General features: G+C 38.2%; 2 protein-coding genes across 4 annotated transcripts in view; one reads left to right on the top strand and one right to left on the bottom strand.

Annotated features, from left to right (window-relative positions):
* trappc8 (trafficking protein particle complex subunit 8) overlaps positions 1 to 6945 on the top strand; it is a 30230-nt gene extending 23285 nt beyond the window's left edge. For both annotated transcript variants that reach the window (XM_026146031.1, XM_026146028.1), the window contains 7 exons: positions 1091 to 1159; positions 1243 to 1301; positions 2762 to 2965; positions 3834 to 3935; positions 4168 to 4307; positions 5483 to 5572; positions 6281 to 6945. In XM_026146031.1, the coding sequence (XP_026001816.1) occupies positions 1091 to 1159; positions 1243 to 1301; positions 2762 to 2965; positions 3834 to 3935; positions 4168 to 4307; positions 5483 to 5572; positions 6281 to 6515 (899 nt within the window). In that variant the 3' untranslated portion in view covers positions 6516 to 6945. The remainder of the gene's footprint in view (positions 1 to 1090; positions 1160 to 1242; positions 1302 to 2761; positions 2966 to 3833; positions 3936 to 4167; positions 4308 to 5482; positions 5573 to 6280) is intronic.
* Positions 6946 to 7125: 180 nt separating this feature from the next.
* On the bottom strand, positions 7126 to 14988 carry ctns (cystinosin, lysosomal cystine transporter). Of its 2 annotated transcripts, none has more exons than XM_026146032.1 (11): positions 14820 to 14988; positions 12846 to 12941; positions 12663 to 12741; positions 12108 to 12198; positions 11616 to 11719; positions 10950 to 11087; positions 9508 to 9607; positions 9036 to 9155; positions 8657 to 8827; positions 8033 to 8150; positions 7126 to 7717 (listed from the first exon to the last, which is right to left on the bottom strand). In XM_026146032.1, exons 2-11 carry the CDS (start codon positions 12919 to 12921, stop codon positions 7569 to 7571), a joined length of 1146 nt encoding a protein of 381 aa, XP_026001817.1. In that variant the 5' UTR covers positions 12922 to 12941; positions 14820 to 14988; the 3' UTR covers positions 7126 to 7568. The 2 variants fall into 2 exon arrangements, with proteins under 2 accessions (XP_026001817.1, XP_026001818.1); XM_026146033.1 differs by having other exon boundaries at positions 14900 to 14988.
* Positions 14989 to 15163: the final 175 nt, after the last annotated feature.

Below are 15163 nucleotides of genomic sequence, written 5' to 3'. Positions count from 1 at the left end.
ACAATGGAACAAGATAATAAGAATAACATACTATATACAACAGAATAAAATACTACACTGTCAGAAAACAAAAATACACTTAGACTTACACTTATAAATGAACCAGCTGCTAATGGATGAGTTGCACCTGGAAATAATCCCCCAGAAGGGATCAGTCAGTATATTAGCAATACATCGAAGCTCCGGTCAGGTATCATAGCTGCTAACATGAACAGGCACATAGCTCAATACATGAGTGAAATGGCAGAAATACCAGTTACTAGCAGATAAAGCAGTCAATTAAGACTGTAAGATCAGACTGTGACCAGTCTGTACACCACCTGGACTGATTGCAAGAAATCCTACGACTCAATGTCTCACACATGGATCCTGATGAACAACACTAGAGGCCAACTTTAAGGAAATTGCACAAGTTGCCAGCAAGTACCACTGACTACCAATGACTAGATCAATGGATATAGTCTGTAGAACAGAGTAATCAGTAAGCACTTCTTTTATATGGATGACATCAAGAGAAACCTAATGTTATTTCCTTTAACTAGTGAGGGACAGTAACATGCAGGACTTTTTTATGAACAACAAACTTTTTTCCAGGCTACATGAAGGTGTTTTGAATTAGTGATATGTCATTTTCTTTCCACCATACAAGTGATCTCCACTGTTTTCTTCTTCAATGCCATGTGCCAACAGTGTGGAGCAGCTATCTGATCTAGTTGTACAGAGGTCGGATTATCTTCTTAATACATTTACATCGTCACTGCGCGTGACTGTGGAGACTGTGGATCATTTGAAAAAGAAACCCCCAAATCAGAAGTACTTGACTTCCTGGTATAACTGTCAAAGGCGAACATTAAAGGAGGGATTATATGGTTAAACTTAGTTACAGCACTTTGAGGATACTGTTTCATTTTCAGTGTCTCTGGTATATGTCAGAACGAGATCTAGCGTGTGATTAAAGTGGTGGGTGAGTTCTTTAATATTTGTGAGAGAAGTGAGTTGAGTCTAATAATGGATTAAATGAAAGAAATCAGACAGAAACTGGATATTGATGTGGATCGTAACTTGTCTTTTTCTTCCTTTTCTCCTTCAGAATGTAAACTTGGCAGCAGAGAAAGAGCCAAGCTGTGTTTTAGGGCCACACGTTGCAAACCCAGTGAAGGTACTTTTAGTGAAAAAACAAACCCCATCAGTTAGGCCATTTTCAGTGAGCATGAATTTCACAGTTCTGTCTGTTATTTCTAGCTACCTCTAAGGCTGTAGAGAAGTACACTTTTTCAGACCTGAGTATGGGAAATGAACAGGTGAGTAGAACATACACTTCACAATATACAATTTTCTGTTATGGTTGTATGTTCTCATGCTTTGTCATAGTTGTTTTTTGGGGATGTTTTTTGTTTGGTCCCAAAAGGTTGATTATTTTCATCTGGACGAAGCGTTTCCAGTGGGAGAAACGCTTCGTCAGTCATCCAAGTGACTTCTTCAGTCTCAGCTGACTGCAGGTTTCACCAACATTATAAACAGTACATTTGCACAATAACTGAAACCACTGAAAGAAGAATGTGCTCTGAGGTCAGTAGCTTGATCATTAATATGCAAATTGTCATGACCAACGATCAACAACCACTGATCAAAGCCTATTGAACAATGGCCATGAGCACCATTCACAGAGTTGGGGAACGGCTGCAATCACAGCATTGTAAGATGGTGAAAGATGTACCCTTAGGCCCCCTCTTCGATTCAGAGATGGTCTTTCCCTTTTCATGTAAATGGTCTCCTTGACTCTGCACTCACACCAGCATTCCTCCCTGTCCAGGATGTTACATCCTCATCATTGAAAGAGTGTCCACTGGCCTGTAGGTGTAAATAGACTGCAGAGTCCTGGCCTGATGAGGTAGCTCTCTGTGTTGTGCCATCCGCTTCGCCAGAGTTTGTTTGGTTTCCCTGATGTATAAATCCTGGCAATCCTCCTGGCACTTCACAGCATATACTATATTACTCTGTGTTGGGGGACCCGATCCTTGGGGTGCACCAGTTTTTGGTGTAACATGTTTTGGGGTTAAAAGCCACAGGGATGCTGTGTTTAGAGAAAATGTGTCTCAACTGTTCCGATATTTCTGACAGATAAGGGATCGCTAAAGGTTTTCACTTCGGCAGCAGTTGTCCTTCTCTCCTTGATCACCTGGAGCTTTCTTTAGGAGCCTTCCCAGCTTTGACAAATGTCCAGCTGGGATATTTACATTTACTCAGTAGGCTGGTTTCAGTTATTGTGCAGATTTACTGTTCATAAGGTTGGGGAGACCTGCAGTCGGCTGAGACTGAAGAAGTCACTTGGGTGACTGACGAAACGTTTCTCCCACTGAAAACTCGACGTCCAGATAAACAGAATCAACCTTTTGGGATTTCCTTATCTGGATGATTGAGCATGCATCAAGACATTTTTGCCTCGTGTTTGTTGTAAAACAAATTTAAAGCTAGAAGGAACCATCTAGAAATGTTTGCCTACTTCTATGTAAGCTTTTTAACAAACAGTAACTCTTTCTGAATTTTGTGGAATTGAAAATGTGTTGTCAAGAAAACAGTGATGTAGCAGCATTATTTAATTCAATATGCTGTCTAACAGTCATCTATTAATGTATCCCTGAGTTAAGGAGGAACGTTGGCGAAGTTCAGTTGTGTCGATGTTTAAATTTCCTTTAACTGACTGGCCTGCATGGAGAGAGGGTCTAAGTGATAGAGAGTGAATGGTGCTGTCTTTGTCTAGATCATCAGTTCTACCACACCATGTGGGGATTTCTTCTTCCGCTGCCTGACGTTAGAAACTCAGGAAGCATACGGAGCATCATCCAGGATATCATCAGTCAGCAAGAGTCAAGGCTCTGTACCCACTGAGAACAGAAGTTCAGACCTGACAGATATTGCCAAGGAGTGCAGTGAGCTGGACCTCAACATAATTGTCATTTGGAAGGTAAGAGAGTTTAGTGATACATGGATGGATAGATGTGTAGCACTGTAGATATTTACAGATAGCGAGCACCAGAGTCTCGGTTTGCAAGAGCAGTTTATAACTGGAGATCCTAAAATCCAGACTACTGTAAATGTTTAAATGCTGGCTTTTTTATGGGATATAAAACACACAAAAATATATAGAGAGAATTTCTAATGCACATTAATCTATTCATCCAAATTGCAGCATAAAAATAAATAATGGAAGAAAACAAAAATACAGTTAAGTCCTCTGTGCGTAGCAGTGACAGAAATGATGGTGTAGTCTTACCACAGTTTAGAAATGTGTTCTTATCTCTTGAATATAAGTTGATCCAGCAGGAATAGTTATCTTAGGGGTGGCTCGCTATCACGGTTTCACAATCTCAGTTTTACAGGTTCACAGAGCAAAGTTGTCCACTCGGCTAAAACAAACAAAAATCAGGTCAAATCCTCATTCATAAGTAATCAGGATAGATTTTAACCATAAAGGCTGGAGTCGGACACAAGGTTTATAATATAAATGCATCTGTTCTCAACTTGCTTGGCAGTTTAATCTCTCTCCGTCACGCTGGTTTCTGCTATCCACACTACAGTCTCTTTCTCACACTTAGTGTTTTTTTCCTTCCACCAGTGAGTGGCGCTGTAGTTACAATGATTGATTGCCAGAAAATAAGATAAAAGAACAATACACCAAAAACAAAAATACAAGTCACCACCACCAATGAAATCATACATGCTCATACTCATTAAGGGATCATTCTTAAATGTGCAATATACATTAGATCATATTAACCCTGGATGGATATTTTGATGGACAATAACCATTTTGTGCATGTCTGTCTAACTAGGCTTATGTGGTTGAGGACAACAAACAGCTTATCCTGGAGGGCCAACTCCATGTTGCACTGCAGACCATCGGAAAAGAAGCCACTTCTTTGACTGCTAAGGAGGTACCGCAAGCTCTTTGTTTTTAGTCTATTTTTCTAAAATAAAACCAGCATAAGAAACCTAAACTTAATCCCACTTTTGATTATTCTTAGAAATAATGCAGAACTTTAAGCCCAAAAGCTAATATAATGTTTTATTTCAGGAGGGTTTTAAATATTTTATATAATGCTGGTATGATTACTTTTATTTGTTAGAGCAAGTCTTCTTTAATAGTGTATGTGTGTTCATCTTCAGGAAGCTCAGGAGATGGTGCTCCTCAAGTTTAAATCAGACCTGCCTCCTCCAGTCATTCTTCCCTCTGCAGAGTTTTGTCAGCTCATCAAAACCAATCTACACTACCCTGAAACCTGCACACACCCATTTGTGCAGGAAAGGTGAGGCACCTGGCGTGTTGTTTTTCCTAACACAATGTTTGGTCCAAGTGATTACAAAAGGTTATTAAACAGGTGCATCTCTCTGAAATGTTCTATCAGATTTAGAAACGTATTCTTCAGATAAGAGATGGGACAGACTACGAGCAAAGGTTAATGTATAGCTCTCGCTTTAAAAAAAAGCTTTCACACTAGGAAAGCCCCCTGGGATCCATAGAGTTAAGTTAAACTCAAGAAGTTACTCCAGGCTGAACTAAATTATCTCATCAATTCTGTTTGGCACTGTGTTGGAAATGAATTCTTTTGAAGGTCTGCATAAGACCCTTAGGCACCTAGACCAACACAGATTTCCTTTTTGCAAGTCTTTATTGTAACCATAACCATTAAGAACCACCAAATGAGGAAAAACATTCAAATTTTATGTGATCTCCTTATTTTCTCAAGTTTAGGATTATTTTGTCATCTTTACTGCTGGAAAATAAAAAGAAGACTGTGCAAAGTAATTAGTAAAGCAAAAGGCTGCTAGCTGGTTAGAGAGTGAGGTAGAAAGAAGAGAGAGGACAAATAACAATATAGGAGAAAGACGATTTAAAGGTTAATGGTATGCAGTGATGGTTACACAATTAAACATATGGAGAGTCAAAAGAGGTCAGTGTACATATTCAGTGGAAGCTCCTTAAACAGCCTTTGTCTATAGCAACATAAGAGAAGGTTCAGGGTGTTTTGATATAGCTATAAGCACATAAAGCATTATCACAAAGGAGCATTAAGCCTTACCTATAGTAGAGCTTGGATTTTATTCTGTCTCACATATCCAAACTCAGGATCAAATATATGATACTATGGGTTTTTATGATATGATGGTGGCCGATTATTTGGGACTGTTTGGCTTTGTTTGGATTTTTAAAAATAAAGTGATAAGTGAAGCTCTTTAGAAATAATGTCTTGCAGTTTTAAAAAATTAGTTGTGCGGCTTATAATAACCACATGCACAGAGCAGTTTTTCAGTGCCATCCTAAGACAGGATAATAAGATGTTACCATGTTTGGCAGTATTTAGCATTATTACATTTATCCATCCCATCCTCTGTTTGTAGACCTTTATTGTTTGTTTAGAATTTTTCCTATTCGCAAATATTTTTTTTGTTAATAAAAAGCTGCGTTTCTCTTTGTGCCTAGTCTCTGTTTGGTGCCAGTTACTCTGACTCTGTCCAACTGCTCCTTGGCTCAGGTAGATGTCATCATTGACTTAAGACACAAAAGCAGCAGGTAGGTTTCTTAAAACAACATGTGTTCCTTCCTCACATGATTACTTTGTAAGGAAAATGGAGACAAAACTGTTGTGGACAGTGGATTTCACTTAAATAAGACTGACGTTGCTCTTTTTCAGTATAAAATTCAGCTGATACATACAGTGGCTTGAGAAAGTATTTATTTTTCATATTACCTCAAGATATATTTTTTATAATTAAAATTTAGCTCAAGTTTAGATTGAACTCGGAATGACCATGGGGGAAAATGGTAGAAAATCTGAGCCACAGAAGTATTCAAACCCTTTGTTGTAGCTCCTAATTATCCTGTGATGCATCCTGGTTGAGTATCCACTAGTAGACAACTGAAAGAAGTCAACTCTCTATAGAGCATCTCAATTAAATTGCAGTGATACACACATTAGGACCAGGATGTAAAGCTTATAGTGTTCCCAACAGTACACGGGCCTCAATAACTGAAAAAGTAGACCATCAAGACTCCATTGAACTGTGTGAACAAATTGAGTCAAAGAGCAAGCATTTCTTTGGTTAGTTGATCCAACAGTAACCACAGATACTTGAGGCAGAATGTGAAGATGGTTTCTAACATGAGGTCAAAATAACACATTTTTCTAATATCAGGTGATAAGTTGTGACCTCTTAAATGTAGCATTCTTTTCCAAAAGTACTTGTTTTTTAACATAACACTTCTATTTGTCTCTTCCAGCCCAGAGTCCCTGGAGGTCCACAGCTCATTTGCTTGGGTGGGTCAGTCCCAGTACAAGCTGCAGCTAAAGCCCAAGGAGGTATTGTGTCTAACACTGCAAGCCTGTTTCCTTCAGGCGGGAGTCTACAATCTCAACACTCCCAGAGTGTTTGCCAAGCCATCTGAGCAGAGCATCATGTGTGAGACAAGTCAGCAGACGGCTACTCCTGCTCTTATAGTCATCAGCAATGCCTGAAACGAGCCCGATGGTCTTCAGGCACCTCTAGACCGTGCTGTGTGTTTTAACTCCATTCAAGGACCATTGACATAAATTCCTGGATAGACTGAGCATTTGTTCCGTCAGTTTTTGCAATACTGTAAGAAGAGCTGTTTACATCCTGAATTGTACATCTTTTTATTCAGTCTGCAGTCCTTTCAAAGGCAAAATGGGCACTGACGACTGAACCGCATTTGCTGCCCATTCTCTAACAGTCTACAATTTCATTATGCACACGTTGTATTTTGTTTCTGGACCAGTGAGTCAAACTGTGTTTAACCTCAACATATTGTCATTTAGCTCTTGTATGCACTTGAATTGAAATCTTTTCTGGAAATTATGTAATTTATTTATATATAACAAATTGGTTGTAAATAGAAAATAAAAGTCTAATGATACTGTAAAGGAATGTCAAGGTCATGGCATCTTTTTTTTTTTTTTCCTGGTAATTTTGGACTACAGCCTCTGCATTATAGAATCAAATATTCACATGTGGTGGTTATTTGCGTAATTTAGCGAAGAAAGTTTGTAGCACATAATCTGGAGTACACTGAAACAAGACTTCCATGGCAGCTTACAAGACAAAGAGTACAATGAAAAAGCACTTTATTAATCCTCATTAGTAACTTATCACACCTAAAGGTCTCTTGTCTGTGTTACAGCAAATTACTTAGTTATCACAGTTTCATTTGCAGTAAAGTCTTGATTCAAGACAGTAGTTGTCAGAAAATGATTAGAAGTGAAAGTTTAGAGAAACTGACTCGCTATGGTAACCTGGTTTATAACAGGTTTACCACCTTAATTACGAATGACATGGATAATAACAGTTAGTGTTACAGTTGCTTTTTCAATTAATTTCTGTCTTCCCTTTTCTTAATTAATATTCATACGTGAGTTGGTGTTAATGAGACGTGTAAATCCCTGCTTTGAAGAAACTGGCCAGATTATTTTCACAATGAAAGTCAAACAACAACCATAAGTTCTCTTTAAAGCTGTACATAAATGTGCTTCTTTGGGTCACTCCAGCGAGTATCAGTCTCCTTGTTGGTTCACGAGTGGTTCATACTGTGACGATCGTCTGTAGAGAACATAGTGCTGAGTGATAAAAAGGATGTCAAACACGATGGAGAACAGACCCAGACCGAACTTTGTAGGATCACCAAACACCAGCTTCCACTCATCTGAGGATCAAAATTAATACAGAGATACCGTCAAAATGCTCCAGTGCTCACATCAACAGTACAGGTGGTAAAGTAGATGCACCTATTTAACCATTTAAAAATCCTAATTCTTCTCAAGTTATCACTTCTCCATGCCGCCCACAGGGCGAGGTGACAACAATACCCATCAGCTTCTTATAGCTGAGGGGTAAAATAAGCACAGTAAACACACTTTTACTTTTCATGTCAACATTTCCTTTCTTTCCGTCGCTTCAGAAATCCTGCTTATTTCATTAAATATTTTTGTATGTACAGTAAGCAAACTACTGTAATTACCATTGTTATAAGACTGCAGAATCATCTGGAGAATGCTGAAGAATCCACCAGTGAAGTCCAGTAACACATTGCCAATGCTCCATCCTTCAGTACTCTGTCTTTTGTAGTTCATGTATGCCTGGAAACACAGGAAAGCCATCAACTGTATTCACTGCTGATAAAAATAAATATGGCATAGAACATTTGAGACTTGTACACTGCTCAAAAATCATCAGGTCATATCAGGTGAAGAGAGGAGGTGCCCCTCTAGTGCGCCTATTGTTAATTTCATTAACATTAAGCAGCTAAAACTCTTTAATAACCCCCTGCTAATTAACTGACCAAGATCAATATCCCAACTTAATGACACACTCTAATTAAAAAGTGTTTTGTTTAGCAGTGTATTAATCAGGTTAGATGTGAACATTGTATTTCTAAAACATGTTTACTGTAATAAATCTCTTAACATGTGGCACTGTTACTGTAAAAGAAATGTAGACAGATGCACCACTGGTGGGCAGTGAAGGTGGGCATCAAAACACATTAAATCGATGGAACATCCAACAACGCAAGATTTTTTTTAATATGGTTTCAGTCTAGTATTCATTATTTAATGTGCAAGTCCAGTTTGTGTTTGAGTCTTACCTGTGGGACATATTTGATAAGAGTCACTGCTAGCTTAATGTAAGAGAAATAGTAAAGGTAGTCCAGCCAGGTGATTGTTTTGGCTACAGCAACAAATAAGCTGATCAAAGCAAACATCCAGCCAATCAGCAATAACACCAAGGCCGTCCGAGAGACTCTCTGTCCACCCCTCTGTAAGAAAAATGGCACCTAGCATTATACACCCGTCCTGAGTCTGAGACATCCTGCCAAACAAACTGACTCTGTGATAAAAGTGATTTTGAGAGTCATGTCGTATTCAGTCTTAACAATAAAGTCATTACATTAAATTATTCTGCTCCTCTGCTTTAAGTGTCTTAAAGCAGAAAGTCTGTAAGTATATGAAATGACATACACATACCTCATACACAGTAGCCTGGCTGAAGTAGACCAAACACAGCAGGACAGCATGGAGACTGAAGAAAACATCATTAGCAGTCACAGGGTTGATTCCATTAGGGTTCCTCTTCAGAAACTCCTCCTACAGGAGGAGCACACAGTAGCTTAACAAAAAGTATTATGTATGTATTATGCAAAACCTAATGTTATTCTATACAAAGGCAACAGCCACTAGGTGGATCGTCCAGTGTAGTCATGAAAAACATCAACTGATCATCAAGAAATGCCACAAATGGATGGAATGTCTTCAAATTCACAGACAGTTGAGTGAAAAGATCGTAGAGTTGTACTCAAGGAGACACTATGTTAAATACAGTTATAAATCTAATTAAGCATTTAACTTTCAAAGGTTTCTCTAGACTCACTGGTACTGGCTGGTATCCTATTCTTCATGTGTATAAACAATGGAGTGTCCATTCAGTGGCTGGAGTTACCTTTATAGACGGTATCCAGAACAGTCCTATATTGAAGACGCTGTAAGCAATGAAACCCGTCAGGTTGAGAGCCAGGAAGTCAAAGTTGAGACCTACAACACTGAAGACAAACATGTTAGTTTTAATTTTGAGTAACTTTATTTTTAAAACATTCTACAAATTTCACACCACATTAAACCCAACACACAAGAGAGACTGAAGAGAAAAAGTCAGGGCAATCAATGTCATTCATTTTCTAGATTCTCCCTCCCCTCCGCCCTGTGTCAGATCTTTTCTTGATCTTGCCTGGTGTTGTAGGCCTTTGCCTCTACTGATATTGTGCCTAGACCTTGACCTTGTGCTGCCATGATTAGTGCCTCTGTGCTGTCTTTCAGTCCAGCTTTGTCCAGCCGCTGGTAGGATTTTTAGATTTTTAGACTTCTTCTGCCTGCCAACAGTACATGCTGTGCAGTGCCCTGTCCTTCCACGATGATTCCTCTTCTTAGTTCCTCTTCTTGCTCGGGTCCTTTTTCAGGTTTCTGCTGCCCGAGGTATCTAATAAGCACACGATCACTTGTGGCTGATGCACTCATGGCCCTTTGCTGTTTTATCCTGAATAGCAGTTCTGACACTCACTAGTCCTCTTTCCTTCCTTCTGCTTGGCGTACAGTCTCAGGGTGCTGGACTTGGGGTGAAACCCTTCATGCATGGTAAAAAGCTTTCCTGTCTTGAAGTCAGTGACTTCTATTTTTTCCTTTGACCAGCTCTGACAACTAGGTTGGGCGTAGGTGTCGATTGCCTGGCTCTTGTTCTTTCCATTCAGTTTACTCCTCTGGCCGTGACTTATTCTCTGCAGGTAGTTGCAGCTTTTCTATAGTGGACTCTTCCTGGTTCTCATTTGCCTTCCAAGGTACTTACAGCTATCCTCAATTTCTGCAATGTTGTCTTCTAGTAGTACAATCCACTCATACCTGACTACCTTCACTCTTTTTGGGCTTGAATTGAGCTCGATATCTATGTAAAGAAGCTAACATAGATATGTATCCGTAGCCAGTCTTGTTAGGTATAAATCGTGTCAAGGCCTGGTTCTGTCTAACTTTTCAAATTTGAAACCCTTTCTTGGGTGTCTGCCACTGCAATGATTACTGGATCATGTTCAGGGAGGTTGCTGTGGTCCAGTAACTGCTTGTCTCCTTAAATCTCTATGCTCTTGAAACTGTACTTGGAGACACAACAAACCTTCTGACAAAGGCACTGATTTATGTACTGATGTACCGCCTTATGCTACCAGTAGTGATTTACTTTAGCCGAATGCAAAACTATTAAAAACAAAAAGATGAAGGGGAAAAAAAAAAAAAAAATCACACGTAAAACCATTTAGATAGATGTCAGTCTAACTACAAAATGATAACAATAATAAGAAGGAAATACATAGGGACAGATAAAAGATGTTTGAAAACTACCTTTTTCTCCTCCAGTTTTCGAAGGCTTGTGGATAAAAAGACACTGACCAGGCCAGAAAGTAAATCCAACCAATGACTTCACTAATTATGGACAGGACATTGCTATGGACAACTATGAAGCGGATCCTGACAGGCACACTGGAAAAAAAGATATAGCTTATGTACACAAAGAAACTGGACAGTTAATCAGTTAAAAAATAAAATGGCAGCAGACATCAGCCGGCCTCTGGTGGATCCCTCCATCCATACAATACAATACAACTTTATTTGTATAGCACCAGCAGTACACCAAAGTGCTTTACAATAAAAACAGGAAAATTCCATCTCATCGTGAGCATCATTAGCTCTGAGTAGTGCAGAATTAACAACTTTCTATCTTTTCAACCATTAGCTTATAACCATTTTGAGATCCAGACGTTTTGCGTGACAAAAGGGGACAAAGAAAACACGTTTCAGTGCGTTTGTGCTCTGCTGCTTCAACCAATGTCTTGTAATAGCTTGTACAGTCTGGAGAGAATTAAAAACTTAACAGGAGATTCACTGGCACCAAGACTCAGTTTATAAGATTTGGACACCAAATTTGAAGAAGAAAGTGGTCACTTTAAGATATTCAATTATTGCATTCAGTGAAGGAAATTATTTTCTTTGCGCTGGACTGACACCCACCTGTTGAGCTCTGTGCTGTTGGTAACCAGATATGTGGTCACCTGACCAACATCATGGGCTGTCACATTAAAACTGACAGCGGTAGCTTGTACTGGCATCATGACCTAAACAAAAAACTCACATAGATTTTGGTCTCTGCCTACTGTCACAAATACATTTTGATAAAAAATAATAATTTAGTTTCATCAAACTTAGATAACCCAGGTCTGATTTTGTCTTATAAATTCAAAAAACAGCAGCAAAAGAGGAACTGGCCTATGATAATAGTTATGGACTCCATCAACCTCTGAGAGGCTCTTTTTATACCCAATCATTCTTTAACCTTTCTGTAATCAGAGGTGTTGTTGTGTTCATATTATGATATTACAAAGTTATTAAAAAAACAAACATCCAACCTGACTTCCTCAAAAGTATCCTAGCTTGAAATGTTTTGTTAAGCCCATGTTTTGTTGCCTCATATGCAGCATCATTTTTTCATGTTTGGTTTCTTACCTCCTCAGGCACTGTGATTATAGACGAGTAGTTTATCTTGGAGCTGTGTGTTACATTTAGGTGAATCACAGCTGACTGGTTGAGAGGGGAACTGCACAAAGACACGAAACACCAAAGGGAACAATACAAATGTTAACGCTTGCAATAACAAAGTCTATATTAAATGCCAGTAGTAACACATCTTACTTCATATGGGTATAATATCGCTTCTCTTTGGTTCTATCTGCTATGTAATGTAGTTAACAATGGATTTAGAAAAGAAAAAACAGAAAGGTTGCTGATGACTGTGAGATGAAGTTCTGTATCCTTTAAAACTATGATGTAGCTATAAAAGTCTTGCAAATAATTCAATGTGTAGTACAAATGATAACTACAATTATTTCAATTAACCCAGAATCAAAAAGGTTTCCCAGTAAATGTTTTAAATGCTGAAAACACTGGTACTGTATACAGAATCGTTTTATTGCAATTTTAACAGGCTTTCTATTATTAAACACAGAAAGTACACTTATATATATCTACACTGGTAATATGGCTTATCTAAAATACTATTACCTGGAAGTAATAACGACGGCATTTTTAGAGTATTCCTCAAGTGTAACAGCCTGAGGAGCAAACAAACTCAATCTGGATTCTGAAGTACAAGCAGAGTGTTGGAGGGCAGCGTTAGTGTTAATTTCACATTTTATGTATTTTTCTGCAGTGAAACGGATTCATTTAATCATAACAGTTCATCACCAGACATGTTGGTCAACATCCAGAACACCAGCAGCTGAGCAGGTAGGCATCTCTTTCCCAAACCTTGGCCTGTCATCTCTGTAAAATTATGAAAACCTAAAGAAAAGAAAGCAGCCAGAAGTCATTGGAAATCAGAGCTATCCAATGCAATCATAATTATAGTGTAAGATAAGAGGATTAAACAGATACTTCAGGTAAAAATTAGGGGTGGGCTTTATACTGCATGTACGTGATCTATCGCAATTTTTTCCGTGTTTGATGAATAAATAAACCAGCTTAATTTCAGTTGTTTTATTTTGTCTCATGAATTCTTGTTTGATGTCCTTTTTGTTGCCGTGATCTTTTGTTTGTTAAAGGTCTAGTGTTGACCACAGAAAGAGACTTAATGTGACAGTATTGTCATTTGTGGAAAAACCTCTGTGTGCAACTGATGGTTAACAAATGGTTAAAATAAAACATTTCAATTCATTCAGACTTGTTGTATTCAAAGTTGAAAAAAATGGCCGATTTGAATGAGTATACCAGGGCAATTTTAGGCACTATAGGGTTGAAAATAAATATTTTTTTGGAGGCTTTTTAAACATATCATGATATATATTGTGTATCACGATATATCCTCATATCGCCCAGCCCTAGTAAAAACTATTACTGAAAACACAATGTAGGCTGTAGATCATTTAATGTCTGTTATTCAAAGCCAAACACAGGTGAAAGTACAAAGGTCCTGTTTTTGTTTCATGTTTTAATAAGATTAATCAGATAAATATCTGTTTCCCGGGTTACCTGGATTTCATGTTAACTAGTTAGATTTGTTTACATATTTCACTCTCCGTGTTCCAGATGTTGCATCTGCAGATTTGTCAATTTCTGTGAGCAGGCTATATCATAGTTTATTTGACCTCACAAAAAAAAAGAAGACTGCAATTCCCAGGTCATGAAAATGCATATAGGTGTCAATATTATCTTCAGAGAACAATCCAAATTAAGCTAACTGCAAATGATTATAATACAGCTGCATTAACTCATTATATTGTATAAAATAAATAAATGTGCCTCATCATTCATCACACCTTTCATCACATCAGCTGGGCTGTTTGTTTGTGTTTATCCTCAGAGTGACTGATTTGATTTAAAATCGATAGTCATGATTTAAAAAGAAGACACTGAGTAGCGGATCACTCACGATGGAAACCAAAGTTTATCAATGAATCAGTTTGGAATAATTTCTTTCCAGTTGGCAGGTAAGTAAATGCTGTGTATTTCAGCATGAAACATGGCATAGAAAGTTTAGAAATGGAGCTGTAGTGCCTACCACTGATTTCATTGCTTCACCGACAAAAGTGATAACCAGCAGGTCATCCTAAATGCATGTCCATGTCAATATATTCTACGTTTAACATTACAAAACAGTGTTTCGTTAAATATACTGTATTAAATTAAACTTGTTGAGCTGATTCATACCAGTATAGCTTAGTAAAATAATTCACAGTTGTCTTCCTTGATATGCTGCCAACCTGCTTGAAAATTCTTCTCTTTTGGATATATGGTGTTACCCTCAGCCTTAAGGCTGCATGATTTGGTATACCTGCCCTTGATAAGTGGTGATAGTCACAGTCCACAGTCAAAAACTTTGCCTCTGTCCTAAAACTATTCACTTCGTCTTCATATGGAGTGTTTGAGGTGAGCCCCACGTAGCTCTGCTTCTCAATAGTTGGATTTTACTGATGTGCAGCAGAAATAAACTGAACTGACGGAACCTCCCCCACATTTCAGAAAATCTAGGGGATGTACCACAAGGAAGTTTAATACAACTATCACTGTTAGTATAGAGGGGTTTTTTTTTAGTATAGCGCACCAAAGCCAAGTTTATATAGATCAGACAAGACAAACGCATCTTCCAAGGAATCAAATGCATCAAATGAAGTCGAATAAAATAACAAAGTTGTCTGAGATAAAGCGATGTCTTCATCTTACCTATTTGGTCTGAAAGAACACGTACACACAAATAATAAAGCAATAGGCTTGCGTTAAGTAATGAACGAATAAATCTTTACCCGAACATATAAAAACTACTCGACAAAACACGTCCTCAGCTGTACTTCCCTAACAGATCACGGGATATCTTCTTCGTCCTATAACAGACGCTTCTATGTGTACTACTGCCCTCCGCAGGGTAACTCAGCTATAAAGATGCGTACAGATGAAATGGTGCTGCTGCTGCTGCTACATATGTAAAAGTGGATTGAATTGTTTAATGACGTTCAGGAACAAGATGTATTTTATTTTATTCAATCCCCACTGCAGCCAAGTCAACATAC

Source organism: Astatotilapia calliptera, chromosome 17, assembly GCF_900246225.1.
Source record: "Astatotilapia calliptera chromosome 17, fAstCal1.2, whole genome shotgun sequence".
Taxonomy (NCBI): domain Eukaryota; kingdom Metazoa; phylum Chordata; class Actinopteri; order Cichliformes; family Cichlidae; genus Astatotilapia; species Astatotilapia calliptera.
Note: the sequence above shows the minus strand (reverse complement) of the source record. Positions and strands in the feature narration are given on the sequence as shown.

What these genes read in the sequence shown, in the direction of transcription:
- ctns (XM_026146032.1), bottom strand. Translation starts at nt 12,921, where the DNA reads ATGACAGGCCAAGGTTTGGGAAAGAGATGCCTACCTGCTCAGCTGCTG. An exon ending in GATGTTGACCAACATGTCTG is followed by an intron (nt 12,742 to 12,845) that starts GTGATGAACTGT and finishes CTTGTACTTCAG; the next exon opens with AATCCAGATTGAGTTTGTTT. An exon ending in GCCAGGCTACTGTGTATGAG is followed by an intron (nt 8,828 to 9,035) that starts GTATGTGTATGT and finishes TTTTTCTTACAG; the next exon opens with AGGGGTGGACAGAGAGTCTC.